The sequence below is a fragment of the Desmodus rotundus genome, chromosome 3, assembly GCF_022682495.2.
Source record: "Desmodus rotundus isolate HL8 chromosome 3, HLdesRot8A.1, whole genome shotgun sequence".
Classification (NCBI taxonomy): domain Eukaryota; kingdom Metazoa; phylum Chordata; class Mammalia; order Chiroptera; family Phyllostomidae; genus Desmodus; species Desmodus rotundus.
Genome location: NC_071389.1, coordinates 48,025,087 through 48,040,685, shown reverse-complemented (window position 1 = coordinate 48,040,685; position 15,599 = coordinate 48,025,087). Strand labels below are relative to the sequence as shown.

Sequence of the window (15,599 nt, the reverse complement as noted above, 5' to 3'; positions counted from 1 at the left end):
ATGATTATTAATGCTTATAAGCTTGCACTACCTTTTAACTGTCTGTTCTCCACATTCCTTCCCCTCATAGCCCAGAGCAGATTAATCTTTAAATGTCATTTTTGTTGCAAGGCAGACATTCTTCCTGTTATTTAGGTGAAGGCTATTATCTGATGATCTAGTCCTCAAAGGCTCTTTGGAGGCCCAGAATAAGAGGAGGGGTTTCTCCCTTTCTTTCCCACCGTACTCTCTTGCTTCTCTGTCTTCAGCAGTGCTCACGGCTAGCCTTGTGGAAACCTACAGGAGAGGGATAGGTGTCCTAGAAGGAAAGATCCAAGTAAAAATTTTTTGTTATTGGTAGGACTGTTTATTATTTCTTCTTCGTGTTGCTCTGTAGACTGGAGCAGAGACCGTTGGGAGCAGAAGCCAAGGCCACGTGGTGGAACTCTCCCACTGGTTAGAGAAAGCAAAGAGCTGAAACAAAGTTGGGGTGGGGCTGCATTTCCATCTGTTCAATGATCTTGTAAAATGGTTAATGCTCACAGAAATCTCTAGAACATTCTGTGATTTCTAGATGTCCTATGACCAAGCATACCTTTTTCAGAACCTTCCCCATGTGGCTGTTGCTTTTCCCCCTGGCTAAAAAAACACCTGCTTGCTGTCTTTCAAGGCTAAGCCCAAGCTTTCTGCAAGCAGCCCCCTTACCCGCACTTCAGCCCTCTTTCCAAGGGATGCGTCCTGACCAAACCTCTGGCAGAGCACATTCAATCAGGATGTACTTCTCTGCCAACTTCTCAGCCTCCCACACTAGACTGTGAGCAACTCAGGGGTCTGGGACTGTCATTGTCTCTATCTTTAGTTAGCACAGTGCTCACATAATAATAATACTCCTAGATAATTGCTAAAAGAATTTTTTCACTTGAATAAAGCAAAGAAATAAATAGTCTGTGTTGGCATAAATGGAGACCATGTGTCATGTCAACATGTTGTTTTAATTTTAACTTTTCTAGGAGGCAACCAACTCTTGCATCTCTCTCCAACTCTTTAATTACAGGTCTGGCGGGAGTAGGGGCTAATGATTTGATGTTGACTCAACTTTGAGCATGATAGCGGTAGTGGTTGGCTAGATAGTAATTTGTAAACTGTACAGCCATTTGAGATGTCATAACAGGAAGCTGACTGGAGTCAATGAATATTCTCCCAAAAGAAGTATGGCTTTAGTCATTGCTCACTTACACTTTTATTCAAGGTTACATTGTGATGATGAATGGAATTTTTGCCTCATTCTAGAGAATTCATTTTCTCTGCCTCCCGAATATCTGACTGTTGCCCTCTCTCATGAAATGTCAGGGTAAATTTAGCATTCATCACAATTATAATTACTTTTCCCTGTAATTGGTTTTTTTTTTTTTTTTTTTGGTCTGTTTTTCCCTTATTTGCGCATTCGACTTGGCTGGTGTCTACTAGGTTCTCTTCGGCCCTAACAGCACCTCCAGACATGTCTGGTGAATGTGGTGCGAGCCTTAGTAACGTTCTTAATGGAGAGGCCACGGGATTTTCAAAGAGGCTTCAAGTTGTGTCTGTGCAGGTTTTCAAAACCTTGCGTTAGAATTCTTAATGATTTCGTATCATTTTGAAATTACCTGTCCTGTAGTATCACATTTCATAATTCTCTCACTATAGTGGAGAGGTGGAGGCCAAAAATCCTGTGTGGAAATACAGATAAGGAAAGAAAAAGATGGCCTACATTTGCTATAGTAAAGAGAACTGAGCTGAAAACAGGCCAGAGTTTTCAACGAAGTAGCTTGTGGTGTTACAACTTCTGGGCACACTCTAAATGCTGCCTTAAACGATCCCAGGTTAACCCATCCACACTGCCTGGACATACTCATTTTTGGCCAGCTTGCTCTGTCTACTAAAGTGTATTGATGTAGAGGTAGTTTTGGCCCACTTTTTTTTTGTTTTTCAACTAAATGCTTCTGATGAATAGAAGAGGGGATGTTTATAGAGTATGCTGAGGCAGCTGGGTGATACTGCATTACTATCCTAGGAATATTGAAGAGTGGTTATTTTTAGCTTTCACCTGAGCAAACATGACTCGGTTTGTTGACCTGAATCCATCCAGTCCCTTTTTTAAATACACAAAGTCTATTAATCCCTAGAACCACACTGGTTTCTACGTAAGTCCTTCATTTCATATACCTGTTAGTTGACTATAGCTTCCTCAAAGGTTGCAGATAATTTCAACTTCTTCCACTTCTGTTCTCTAACAATTAAATCTGTCTCACTTTTAAAAACTTTAATGACAGAAATCCAACCTCTTTTGATTTTAGACACTGTTTGGTGATACATGTCATCATAATTTTGGCTACAATTGAATGAAAACACCTCCCGCAGGCAACCAGCTATCAGCTATAAGCTTTATTCTTTAGTTTACTTTCATCGGCTTTCGACATAAAGGGGCACCTTGGAATTCACTTTTAACGGGAGTTGGACGTTGTCTTGACCTGTAAATACATCACTGGAGGAAAATTTACTGTCGTGTTTGACTCTCAGAATTGCTGTTTACTTTCTCCAACAATATACCTGTTTTGACCTTTTGAGCAGTACTGGAAAAGTTGAAAATATTGAATTGTCTTCAGGTTTCTAAGTTATGCAAAGGTTTTTGAGTCTAGAGGACTAACTTATTCACATGAAGGAAGGTATTTGTGGTTCTCATAGTACAGCTTGAGATGCATTTGAAGTTTCTCCAAGTTCATTGCCATGATCTTTATGAAAATATTAGTATTCTTGAAATTTTTTTCTTTATGCAAGGAACACTAGACTAATGAAAGAATGAAAATAATTCAGGCCGCTACAAAGGCAGCCGTTCACTGTGTCCATTAAAAATGCAGCCTTTGTGCCCGCAAACTGTTCGGCTCCTCTGTTATTAAGTTTGGAATGTGGTTTCGGAGCTTAGCTGAGGAGCTCAGCTGGTCATTTTTCATTTTGGTCTAAGGAGGGAGAGACTTGTTTTTCAAAAGGAAAAAAAATATGAAAAAAGGTTAGGTTCATTTTGGAAGAATAGAAGTTTTAAAATGTAGTAACTATCTTTTGCCGCAAATAGTCAGTTTGAGCATGTTAGCCAAAAATAGAATTCATGACTTTCGCCTCCCTGTTTATTTCTCCAACCACATTAAAAAGGATTCAGTTAAATGTGCCATTTGGTCTTTTTAATGTCAGTGGGCTAGTTAGCTGAGTCAGGATAACCAAAGTTTGGTTTTCATCTTTCTGATAGTAAGCCAGATGTCTGATTTTAAATGAATTAGGTGTAAAATGTCTTTGGGCTACAGTTTTGAGTTTTAAAGAAAAACTTCCCTGGCATTGATTAGTGCTGACTTCATGTCACGTGTTCAGGATTCTACATGGAAGAACTTTTGGCTAGAGTTTAGTAGTGCTGTGTTTGGGGTACATTTTATTAGGCATTTTCATAACTTTCTGCAAGCATAACATTTTACTACTTGAAATTTAGGATAGTTATTTAGGGATAGAAAGAAATGCACATCCGAGCAGGCGAAGTAAATACTAATAATACACAATTTTGTCTCATATGTGTCTTTCCTCTTGCTTTTACATATTTCTCTAGTTGTTATCTGATCTCTATCAAATAAAAGATGATTTCTACTTTAGAAGTTCTGAAAGCATGATATACCAAATATATTTACAGAATTAAACATATTTAAACCAGACACATAAAACATAATTTGTAATGTTTTCTTTCACTGCTAACTTTAAGAAAAAAGTTTTATAAATTGATTTCAAAAACATACTATACTAGCTGAACCCGTGAAGAAAACTATGAAAATTTTGAAAGAGATATAAAAATGAACTCCAGTTAATGGAGAAGAAGTCACCATTCTTGCATGAGAACAGTAAATGTTGGGAAAGGATGCTTATGCTGTCCACGTTAACTTACAGATTTAATGTAACTTCACTGTAAACCCCAGCAACAGGTTATAAATTTGAAATGGATTGGGGACAGGAGACTCAGTCTATCAGGTGTTGATACACACCATCAATATACAGAATTCACAACAGTGTGATGTTGGGCCATGAACTGACAGTCCAGTCCAGGAAACTGACCAGGTGTCCAGAAACATCTACTGCTGTAGACAAGATGAAGGTGGTGTCATAAATCAATAAGAGAGTCTATTCAGTAGAGAACAATTTACATATTTAAAAAAATAAAAAACTAGAACTTTATCTCATCTCTTATATCAAAACAAATTCCAAGAGGATCATCTTTAAATATTTTAAAAATGACTTGTTAAAAATAACTAGAAGTTACTAAAGGTGCATCTTTATTGAATTTGGAGATAAAGAAGGTCTCCCTAAGGACAAAAGCATGGAAAAAAAACAAATGAAAAGAGAGCTTTTATATAAAATTTTAATCTTCTTATAAAAACATGCTATAAGCAAATTTAGAGAGCAGCTGTAAAAGTCAAGATAAATTACAAACAAAAATTAAGCAAAGAATTATTCTTATTTATGGGGTATGTAGGTAAATTAAATTTGGTGCATCATGTGATTATTTTGTAACTGCTAGTTGAAAATTTTAATTATGTAGAAAAGATTTATAATGTAATAGTTAATATTCATTTTATACTTTTAATATGCTCAGGCACTGTTCTGAGTACTTTTCATGTAACCCGTTTAATGCATACAATGGCTCAGAGGGGTGGGTGCCATCATCATTGCCATTTAGGAGACGGTAAAACTAATAATACACAGACAGGTTTATAATTCACCCAAATTTCCCTGGTGGGGATTAGTGGCGACAGAACGAGAAATGAGAGGGCCAGGACTCGACATCAGGCAAGTTGGCTCCAGAGCTCGTGTTATTTCCCTCCGTGCTACTCTAAGTGAAAAGAGAGAAAAGCCTACAAAACTATGCATGGTATTATCCTATTTTGTAAAAACAGGTGTTAATATTAGTATAGATTTTTAGAGACATACAATTAATTCATCTATACATTTTTATCGAATTATACCCTCATAGAAAAGACAGATAGTATTTTCATATTTTCCAACAGTAGTTACTCCCTTCTAGTGGGTTTTTGGGTAAATGTTGTCTTGAACTTTATAATTTCTATATTTTACAGAATTTCTATTATAATCATAATCATTTTATAATCTCAAAATAGCATTTTTTTAATGTTATGTAGCTCAAATATGATGCTTTCTTTTGAAATGAGTGGGTTATATTTTAGTACACCTTTCAAGTATCAGTCGATGTTTGAGTTCCCACCTCTGACAGGCATCACTCCAAGTGGGGACTTGAGGTTAATGTAGTTTTTTTTCTCAATCAAAAGCAATATTGTAAAATTTAGAGTTAAGAATCTTAGAAACCAACTATCTTTTTTCTCAGATAAGAATCCTGAAGCGATTATAGATTTACCTACTTACCCAAGATTAACTGAGGGTAAGTGAGTTAACCAGGCTCCAGACCCAGGTCTTTTGATTTCAAATGCTGCTCTATGAAGCACCAGAGCCCTCCAAGTTCACAGGCAAGTGGGAACTGAAGCACTGTAGGTCTTTGTGACATTTCGTTTTGGAGTGAGGAGGTAACTGAACCAAACAGGTTTGCAGATACATCCTTCCAGTAAGTATCAGTGATTGATGACACAATGGGAAGGCTCTTGGGGATGCTTTATGACACCTACGGAGGTCACTGAAGGATCTTCACTCAGAGTTGATCCTGAGTTATAGAAGGCAATACAAAAAAATGCGAGGAAACAGTAGTGGAAAGAATGTTAGCCAGAAATGAGCACTTTCAGTGGATGATTTTTTCTAAAACAAAAACATTTTCTTTTCAGCTCCAGGTCCCACAACAGCAGTGTCCTACATGTCAGTGAAATGTGTGGATGTTCGTAAAAACCATCACAAGGCAAAATGGCTAATGCCTTGGGGACCCAACCAGTGCGACAAAATCCGAGACATCGAGGAAGCCATTCCAAGAGAAATAGAAGCCAATGACATCGTGTTTTCTGTCCACATTCCACTCCCCGCCATGGAGATGAGTCCTTGGTTCCAATTCATGCTGTTTATCCTGCAGCTGGACATTGCATTCAAGCTGAACAACCAAATCAGTGAGTGCACTCTCTTCTCTTTCCTCTCCTACCTTAGAGAATTTCTCTCCTCTTCAGGTTCTTTCAGAGCCAGCTCTAGTGACGGAAAAATGCTAAAATTAATAGCAGACAATTATTGATGGCTTACAACTTATTTGGCACTTTTCTGAGTACTTGACTTGTGTTAACCCATTTCACCTCCCCTCACCCCCCAATTTGTAGAGGTAGGTCTTTTATTTCATTTACAATGAGAAAACTTGGATACCAGCAGGTTGCCTAAGGTCAGATGGCTGAAGAGTGGATTCAAACCTGGGCAGCCTGGCTTCAGAGCCCTGCCCTAACCACTAACCTTCATTACCTCTGTGGGGAATAGAAAGTGTTTCTTTTTCCCTTGGCTGGTCTAATGATTAAATTGACATAAGATATATTAACATGAGAAAAAATATTAATTTCATATGTACAGGAGCCCCAATATGAGACTCAAGGGCAAGTTGAATAATCAAAGCTTAAATGCCATCCTGAGCTAAGGAATGGGATAGAGGAGTAGAGCTTCAAAGGGGAGGAGGATAATTCTCAGGGTGGTGATAAGAAAGCAGATTTTTGGTAACTAGAAGTTTGCCCTGCCATGCAGTTAAGTCTTTCAAATAAAAACTTCTCTCTCTGGTAAAGCTCTCTTTCTGTGCCAGACCCACTATCTAAATTCTTTTAGGCCGTTTAGGGAGTAGTAAATTTTTTTTCTTGAGTCTGTTGAGTTTTATTGGCCTTCAGCTTAAAATAATCTACGTGCCAAAGTGGCACATTCCACCCGTTCACCTCTCTGGTGCCACGAGGGAGCTCACCCCAGCAGAGTGATTTGAGGATTTCTGAAAGGTCCCATGTTTCAGAATGTCTTTTTCCACTGGGCTTTGAGGAAAACCATTGCCTTAGAGAAAGATCTCTATCAAAACGGGAACTTCAACCCATGCACACCCATTTTCCCACAAACCAGGTAATTATTTTTAGCCTACGCAGTTGTGATTCAGGACTCTGAGAGCATGGAGCCCACACACGTTTCGTGAGGAGGAGGTCATTGGGTGATTTCTGGCAGGGAGATCCATCTGTGGCATCTGGGGTAACTCCAGGCTGAAAAAGAAGAAAGCATTTTTCACTGGAGCAGGATTAGGGTAAGAGGGAAAAGTATGTTCAAGACAACTCTACCTGGGGTCTACCCATGGATTAAAGCACGTTTTCTATTTTAATTTTCCTGTGTCAGCAGTAATTTTGGTATACAATCATATTAATTTATTCTTTCTAGAAATTGAAACAGTGTATGTACCTGATTGACATCGTATCAAACACATTATGCTGAGATAATTTTCTATAAGGCAGACTTTCCCCTCCCCATTTATTTAATCTTGTACTCATTACTTCAAAATGTTTTCGAGTGCCCACTACTGCCAGGCAGCGTGCTGATGGCTGGACATGCAAATGCAGATGAAGACGCTGTCCTTCAAGTGGAAATGACTAGGAACTAACTAGCCATTCCAGTACAGTGTGCTAGATGCTGTGACTAAGTTGTGCCCAGGAAGCTGAGGAGCATAAAGAAAAGCTTCAGAGCAAGGAAAGGAAAGGTGGCCTCGGTGTGTGTGTGCATATGTGTCCATGTGTGTGATCATGTGTGTGTGTGCATGTATTGGTGAGCAGACATATTTGAGGTGAGTGTTAAAGAGTGCAAACCCTGACAAGGAGTTGGTGAGCATGGGGGGCAAATAGAAAAGCACTCTAGATAGAAGGAAGAAAGAACAGCTAATATGAAGGTCCACACTTGTATAACATCCCAAAGCATTCAAGTGGTATTTCTCTTGTTTCGTTCTCTTGCATATTGACTTATTCATTGGTTTTGTAACTCACTCATTCATTCAGACTTTAAATCCCAACCCTGTGGTAAGCAATAGGTACTAAGGATACAAGACTGAAAAAAAAATGTTCTTGTAAGAGGTTAGGAAAGATAGTAGTGGGAAACAGACACTTAAAACTACCAAAGAGAAAGATAAGTTCTATAATGAGAGGAATATGCAATGTTACGATATTATGATTTTTAAGAAATAGATATGTGATCATTCGGATGACCAAAAATATTTCTCATGTATATTTGGCCTTGCTCCACAGTTCCTGGCTCATGGCTCCCTCAAACACTTGGACTTTTGTGAGTGATAAAAGCATTGCGGGCATCTTTTGTTATAGTTGGGCTCTTATTCTTGGATTTTGAAAATGCTTCAGAGTCACAAATGTAAAATGTGTGTCTTGTTCCACTACCACTAAGCTTATGTTAATGAGGTGACTTTTGGAAAACGCCTAAGGGTAAGGACAAGTTGTGAAGGAAACCAACCATAAATAGAGGGGTGAAAGTTTCAGCACCCTCGCCCCCCAGTTTCTGGGGAGGAGAGAGGGCCTGGAGGTTGAATCAATCTCCAGGGGCCAGTGATTCAATCAGTTGTGGCTATGTGATGGAGCTGCTACGGAAACCCAAAAGCGGGGGCTTGGAGAGCTTTCAGGTTGGGGAACTAGAACCCTTCCTTATGCAAGGTCCTGAGATCCACAAGGGATAGATGCTCCTTTGTTTGGAACCTTACTCTGTGTATCTCTTAATCTGGCTATTGATTTATTTCTTTTGTAATAAATCTGTAATCTAGTGAATTCTGTGAGCTGTTCTAGCCTATTAATTGAACACAACGAGGGGGTTGTGGGAACCTCTGATTTATAGCCAGTCGGTCAGACGCATGGGTGACAACCTGGTGATTGGATATGGGGTGGAGGGTGGTTCTTGTGGGACGGAGCCCTTAGTCTGTGGGATCTGATGCTCCCGGTAGTGTCAGAATTGAGTGAATGGTGGGACACCTTGCTGGTATTCAAGAACAGTTGGCTGTGTGGGGACCCCCTCCCCCTACCACACACACATCCTAATTGGGGGTCAGAACCTATTGCTTACATACCTTAATAACTTTACAACGAATTATTTCCCAGAAACATTAAAAAACATTAATCCTAAACATCAAAATGCCTATGTTGGTGATGCTTTGATAAAATAGTTCTATTCAATATACATAAGTGAAGCGAGAATGTGGATTCCAGCTCCAAAGTATATTTTGTCTTCTTCTAGAAAAAGATTTTACTGAAGATTCTTATCTTTAAAAAATCTTTAAATTTCTTATAACATGAGGTCCTGAACTTATAAGGGCACACTAAAAAAATAACAAGATAGATAGCTAACAGCTCTGTCAGTAAGTGTGTAAAATAACTAAAATCCTGGATCCTCAAGAAAATCAGATTTAAAAAATACTTCTTATGAGCAGGGGCAGTGGGTTGAGGTCATTAACTTTAATATGAAAAGGTTACATGCTGGGTTTGTGAGAGTGTTTTTTTCCTTAAATTTTTTCTCTCTACTTTTATTTGTGGACAATGAAGAAGGCATTGATTAAGGAGTAATGGTCTGTCTTTGCCCATTGATAGAGATATATACAGACATGTAATTTAATGATAATATTTGTAAGACATGATAGGTTCTCCTGTAACCCTTATATTAGGAATGCATGAGATGCCTGTCCACTTTTTTATTTTGTCATTGTTTGGAGGCCTTTCTGAGAGCAATAAAAGGGGCAGGAGAAAAGAGACTGGGAGTGTGGTGGAAAAGATCCTACTATTTGTGGATGACTTTCTGTTTATCAAAGATTCAGCTGTAACAATATTGCCACCAATGTAAAGAGAAGTCAAGACCAATTCTGTTTTTCCTTTAAGCTTTCCTAGGTAGCCTAGGAAATGAATTTCAGATTGCAAATAATGAAGAGAGTTCACATCTGGACTATGAAATTAATGTTGGGATTTCCAACACATGTGGTCAGAGTTTTCACTGGGTCTTTGAGCACGTAAAATAATCTAAGGACTCCTTTTTTCCAAGAGAATTCCAATTCTTTTTTTTTTTTTAAGACGGGTTGATGTGGTCAGACTGGGTTTTCAGGATATATTAAGAAGTGTGCACAAGGACATAAGACTTTCCTTTTACTAGAAAAGTCCATCATCAAGTGTGAGTATATCTCAGTGGAGCAAAAAGCAGAAATTTCCCTTGGCTATGGGGCTGAAACAGGAAACCACCCAGAAACCCTTAGCAGGTAAAAGCTGTGAGTTCCCACTTCCCCAGGACCAAGGGGACATTTTTGCAGGAAGCACCTGTAGATGTAACCACATCTGTTCTCCGTCCTCCTCATTGAAATGGAGGCTCCATGAGCTCACAGCCTGTTGTCTGTTCCATTTGCTAATGAATCTCCCAAGCACCTGTGCCTAGCACAGATCTGCTGAATGGGTGAATATATCCAGCCACATCCTTCCACAGCTGATGGGGGCAGCAGGACAAGCAGGCCATGACTCTGCCCCTCTGTGTGGCATTTGTGTTGCCAAATCATCGTGGTGCCCTGCACTCTAGATGACCATGGAAAACCTCCATCAAAACCCCAGTGAGTACGGAACTGCTTCACGACATTGAGCAAGTGAAGTGCCCAACATCTGGGCTGTTCAGGTGTGGATCATCTCTGCCCTCTTCCCAGGATCGCAGTGTAGTTGCAGGGAACAAGAGGGTCCTAGTGGGTGTCTCAGCTGCCTGGATTAGGGATCCTTTTCCTCCAAGTGTAGTCCAGGCTGGAAGAATGAGTCCCAGGTTAGCGGGGGCAAAGGGCTGGGAGCATCCTCACTGGAGCCTCCATCTTTGGGCTCACAGTGAGTGGGGAAGGTCGCCTCCTTGCAGAGCCTGACATAGGCTAGTCCTTGTTGAACTCATCAAAGAGGTCACAGCAGTGCAGTTCTGAAAGATCACGTTGAAAATATTCTGCTGGTATTCTTACCCTGTAGGGCAAATCGAACTTATCACTACCATACAAGGAAGCAAGCTTTTTAAAATCAGCTGCACAAAGAAAAGGGTGAAAGTGATGAAACCTCAGGAGAGAGGCAAGAGCTGGCTTTGATGACAAGACTGGATCTATTCCTTAGTTTCATTTCCACAGGTGGTACCCAATAGACATTTGCTGCCCATAATACACAATGCAGCATGTAATAGAGGAAGACAGCACTCAGGAATATGGCCATGAGGTACCCTCCCATGGCTGGCCCCCCTCACTTACACGTAGCCATGACAGTAGCACAGGAGACCATTTGTATGGGGATTGTCCTTTAGAATCGTTCCCGGCTCATTGGGGCTGCACAATAATAATCCACTGGTTTTGTTTCATTCCAGTCCTCTCTGATCTCTGTGGTTTTCAATTCCTGGACCACCTCCCCTGGATGGCAGTGCACTGGCCTGGGTATCATCCCTCTTAACTTCTCTGTCTGTGCTTCTAAGAACTTTATAGTTTAAGTGAATTTTAGTTATTTGGGTTAAATGCTTACTTCTTTTAAGCTTTCTAATTTAAGGTGATACAGACTTTACCTAGAATCAAGATCTTGACAAACCCTTAAAAACTAGAAAAGTATTGATTTGTGATTTAAAAGCTAGTCATTGTTTCATCAATTCCAAGATTTAATCATGCTGATCCTTTGGAGGATAGAATAACTTATAGAATAAAAATGATTAGAGAACGTGCATAATTGATTATTGATAAAGAAGGTATTCCATGCACATTATGCAAAAAAGTAACCCATGTTTGAAAAAGTTATTTTAAACAGAACCCCAACTTTTCACCTTTTAAGCATAAACATTTTTAACACTTATAATTGTCATTTGGTAATAAGTATGAAAACTATTAGCCAGTTCAAATTTTATTTTTTTATTCTTGTTCTATTACAGTTGTCCCAATTCTCCCCCCCCATTGCTCTCCCCTGCCCTGCCCACGCCCTGCTCCCACAGTCAGTCCTCACCCTGTTGTCCATGTCCATGGGTCCTTTATACATGTTCCTTGACTAGACCCTACCCCTTCTTTCCCCACTTACACTCCTCTGCCTCCCCTCTCATTGCCGTGAGTCTATTCCTTATTTCCATGCCTCTGGTTCTATTTTCCTCATTTGTTTGTTTTGTTCATTGGGTTCCTCTTATATGTGAGATCATATGGTATTTGTCTTTCACCATCTGGCTTATTTCATTTAGCATAATACTCTCCAATTCCATCCATGCTGTCACGAAGGCTAGGTGTTCCTTCTTTCCTTCTGCTGTGTAGTATTCCATTGTGTAAATGTACCAGTTATTTCATCCCCTCATTTACTGATGGGCATTTAGGCTGTTACCAGCACTTGGCTATTGTAAATAATGCTGCTCTGAGCACAGGAGTGCGTAGGTTCTTTTGAATTGGTGATTCAGGGCTCTTAGGGTATAATCCCAGCAGTGGAAATGCTGCATCAAAAGGCATTTCCCTTTTAAGTTTTTTGAGGAAATTCCATACTGTTTTCCACAATGGCTTCACCAGTCTGCATTCCCACCAACAATGTACTAGGGTTCCCTTTTCTCCACATCCTCACCAACACTTGTTTTTGTTGACTTGTTTATGATGACCATTCTGACCAGTGTGAGGTGGTATTTCATTATGGTTTTAATTTGCATCTCTCTGATGGCTAGTGATACTGAGCATCCTTTCATATGCCTGTGTGCCCTCTATATTTCCTCCTTGGAGAAGTGTCTGTTCAGGTCCTTTGCCCATTTTTTAAATTGGATTGTTTGTCTTCCTGGAATGGAGTCGTGTGAGTTCTTTATATATTTTGGAGATCAAACCCTTGTCTGAGGTATCTTTGGCAAATATGTTTTCACATATGGTTGGTTTCCTTTTCGTTTTGATGATGTTTTCTTTGGCCATGAAGAAGCTTTTTAACTTGATGTAGTCCCATTTATTTATTCTTTCCTTTCTTTCCCTTGCCCTAGAGGATATGTCAGTGAAAATATTGTTGTGTGGAATATCCGAAATTTTACTACCTATGTTTTCCTCTAGGACTTTCATGGTGTCATGGCTTATGTTTAAAAGTCTTTTATCCATTTTGAGTTTATTCTGGTGTTTGGTGTTAGTTGATGATGTAGTTTCATTTTTTTGCATGTACCATTCCAGTTCTCCCACACCATTTGTTGAAGAGGCTACTTTTGCTACATTTTATGCTCCTGCCCCCTTTGTTAAATATTAATTGAAAGACATTCCTGGGCTCTCTATTCTGTTCCGTTGATCTATGTGTCTATTCTTATGCCAGTACCAGACTTGTTTTGATTACGATGGCCTTATAATACAGTTTGATATCAGGTATTGTGATCCCTGCTACTTGGTTCTTCTTTCTTGAGATTGCTGAGGGTATTTGGGTCATTTTTGGTTCCATATAAATTTTTGAAATATTTGTTCTATATCTGTGAAATATGTCTTTGGTATTTGAATAGGGATTGCATCAAATGTATAGATGGCTTTAGGTAATATGGACATTTTAGTGATGTAAATTCTTCTAATCCTTGAACACAGTATATACTTCCATTTATTTGTGTCTTCCTTAATTTCTCTCTTCAGTCTTATGTAGTTTTCCAAGTACAAGTCTTTTACCTTCTTGGTTAAGTTTATTTCTAGGTACTTTATTTTTCTTTTTGCTATAGTAAATGGGATTTTTTCCCCTAGTTTCTGTTTCTGATAGTTCATTGTTGGTGTACCGAAATGTCTGTAACTTCTGAATATTGATTTTGCATCCTGCATTTTGCCAGACTCACTTATTAGGTCAAGCAGATTTTTGGTGGGGCCTGCAGGGTTTTCTGTGTACACTATCATGTTGTTTGCAAATAATGACAGTTTTGCTTCCTCCTTTCCAATTTGGATGCCTTTTATTTCTTTTTCTTATATGGTCACTGTGACTAGAACCTCCAGTACTATTCTGAATAAAACTGGTAAAAGTGGACACCCTTGTCTTGTTCCTGATCTTAGTGGGAAAGCTCTAAGTTTTTGTCCATTGAGTATGACATTGGCTGTAGGTCTCTCGTATGTGGCCTTTATTATGTTGAGGAATTCTCCCTCTATTCCCACTTTGCTGAGTGTTTTTATCATAAATGGGTGCTGTACCTTATCAAATGCTTTTTTCGGTATCTATTTATATGATTGTGTGATTTTTATCTTTCCTTTTATTTATGTGAGGTATTACGTTTATTGATTAGTGAATATTATAACCATCCTTGCATCTCTGGGATGAATCCCACTTGATCATGCTGTATGATCTTTTTAATGTATTGCTGAGTCTGGTTTGCCAATATTTTGTTGAGGATTTTAGCATCTATGTTCATTAGTGATATTGGCCTGTAGTTTTCTTTCTTTGTTGTGTCTTTACCTGGTTTTAGAATTAGGATGATAGTGGATTCATAAAAAGAGTTTGGGACTCTTCCCTCTTCTTGAATTTTTTTGGAATAGTTTGAGAAGGATAGGAGTTAACTCTTCCCTAAATGTTTGGTAAAATTCACTTGTGACACCATCTGGTCTGGGCTTTTGTGTGCCAAGGGTTTTTTTTGATTACAGCTTCAATTTCAGTAGTTGTTATCAGTTTATTCAGGCTTTCTGCTTCTTCTTGATTCAGTTTTGGAAGAGTATATGTTTCTAGAAATTTGTCCATTTTGCCCAGGTTGTCCAATTTCTTGGCATATAGTTGTTTGTAGTAACTTCTTACAATCAATCCTTTGTATTTCTGTGGTATTTGTTGTAATTTCACCTCTTTCATTTCTGATTTTATTTATTTGGTCCTCTCTCTTTTTGTCTTGATGAGTCTGGTTAAAGGCTTGTTGATTTTGTTTTTCCTTTCAAAGAACTAGCTCCTGGATTTATTGATCCTTTGAATTGTTCTTTTAGTCTCTATGTTATTTAATTCTGCTCGATCTAGATTATTTTCTTCTACTTGCTCTGGGCTTTGTTTGTTGTCAGTTCATCTTTTAAATGGTGATAGTTTTAAAATAATAGTGTACAAGATCTGGGGAAAGAAGGCCAACTGAAGAGAATCCTGAGACTTAGAGATGCTTAGAAACAAGAGTAATGAACTTTTCAGTGAATACCAGTTACAAATTCTGAGCAGACCTGTCTGTGGAAATCTATGATTGAGTCAGTGATGATTTTTTTCTAAACATTTCAGAGACATGGAATTAACCTGTTTGTCAAGGCACAAATGTGGTGTTTCTATAGGATTGTAAGGGGCATAAGACTTTAGTTTTTACTCCAGAAAGTTAGGATATGGAGGGAGAGTGAATAGACTAAAAAGCATGTCAGAAAAATTTCAGCCTAAACATCTGGTGTCTGGATGTGTGGTTAATCATTGGGAAAAATGAATGTTTATCTATGTGATGGGCTTGGATTTTTCTGTCACACCAAATTCTGTATTTGAAAATAAATATCCTCTAAAGTGGGTGTATCTCATCCTCTTTAAATAGTATCGTCACTCACTCAATTTATGTGTGTCTTTGTGAAATGCAGGTTTCGGTTGGCTTGTGTGGTGCCCACTTGTAATGGAATGCCACGCTCCCGATTACAGCTGCAAGTCACATACTCAGCATAACTTCACATG

General features: G+C 38.8%; 1 protein-coding gene across 4 annotated transcripts in view; it reads left to right on the top strand.

Moving 5' to 3' along the window:
- WLS (Wnt ligand secretion mediator) overlaps nucleotides 1-15,599 on the top strand; it is a 108,939-nt gene that overhangs the window by 35,608 nt on the left and 57,732 nt on the right. For all 4 annotated transcript variants that reach the window (XM_024565369.4, XM_045199428.2, XM_053920026.1 and 1 more), the window contains exon 2: nucleotides 5,835-6,107. In XM_024565369.4, coding sequence (XP_024421137.2) covers nucleotides 5,835-6,107 — 273 coding nt within the window. The remainder of the gene's footprint in view (nucleotides 1-5,834; nucleotides 6,108-15,599) is intronic.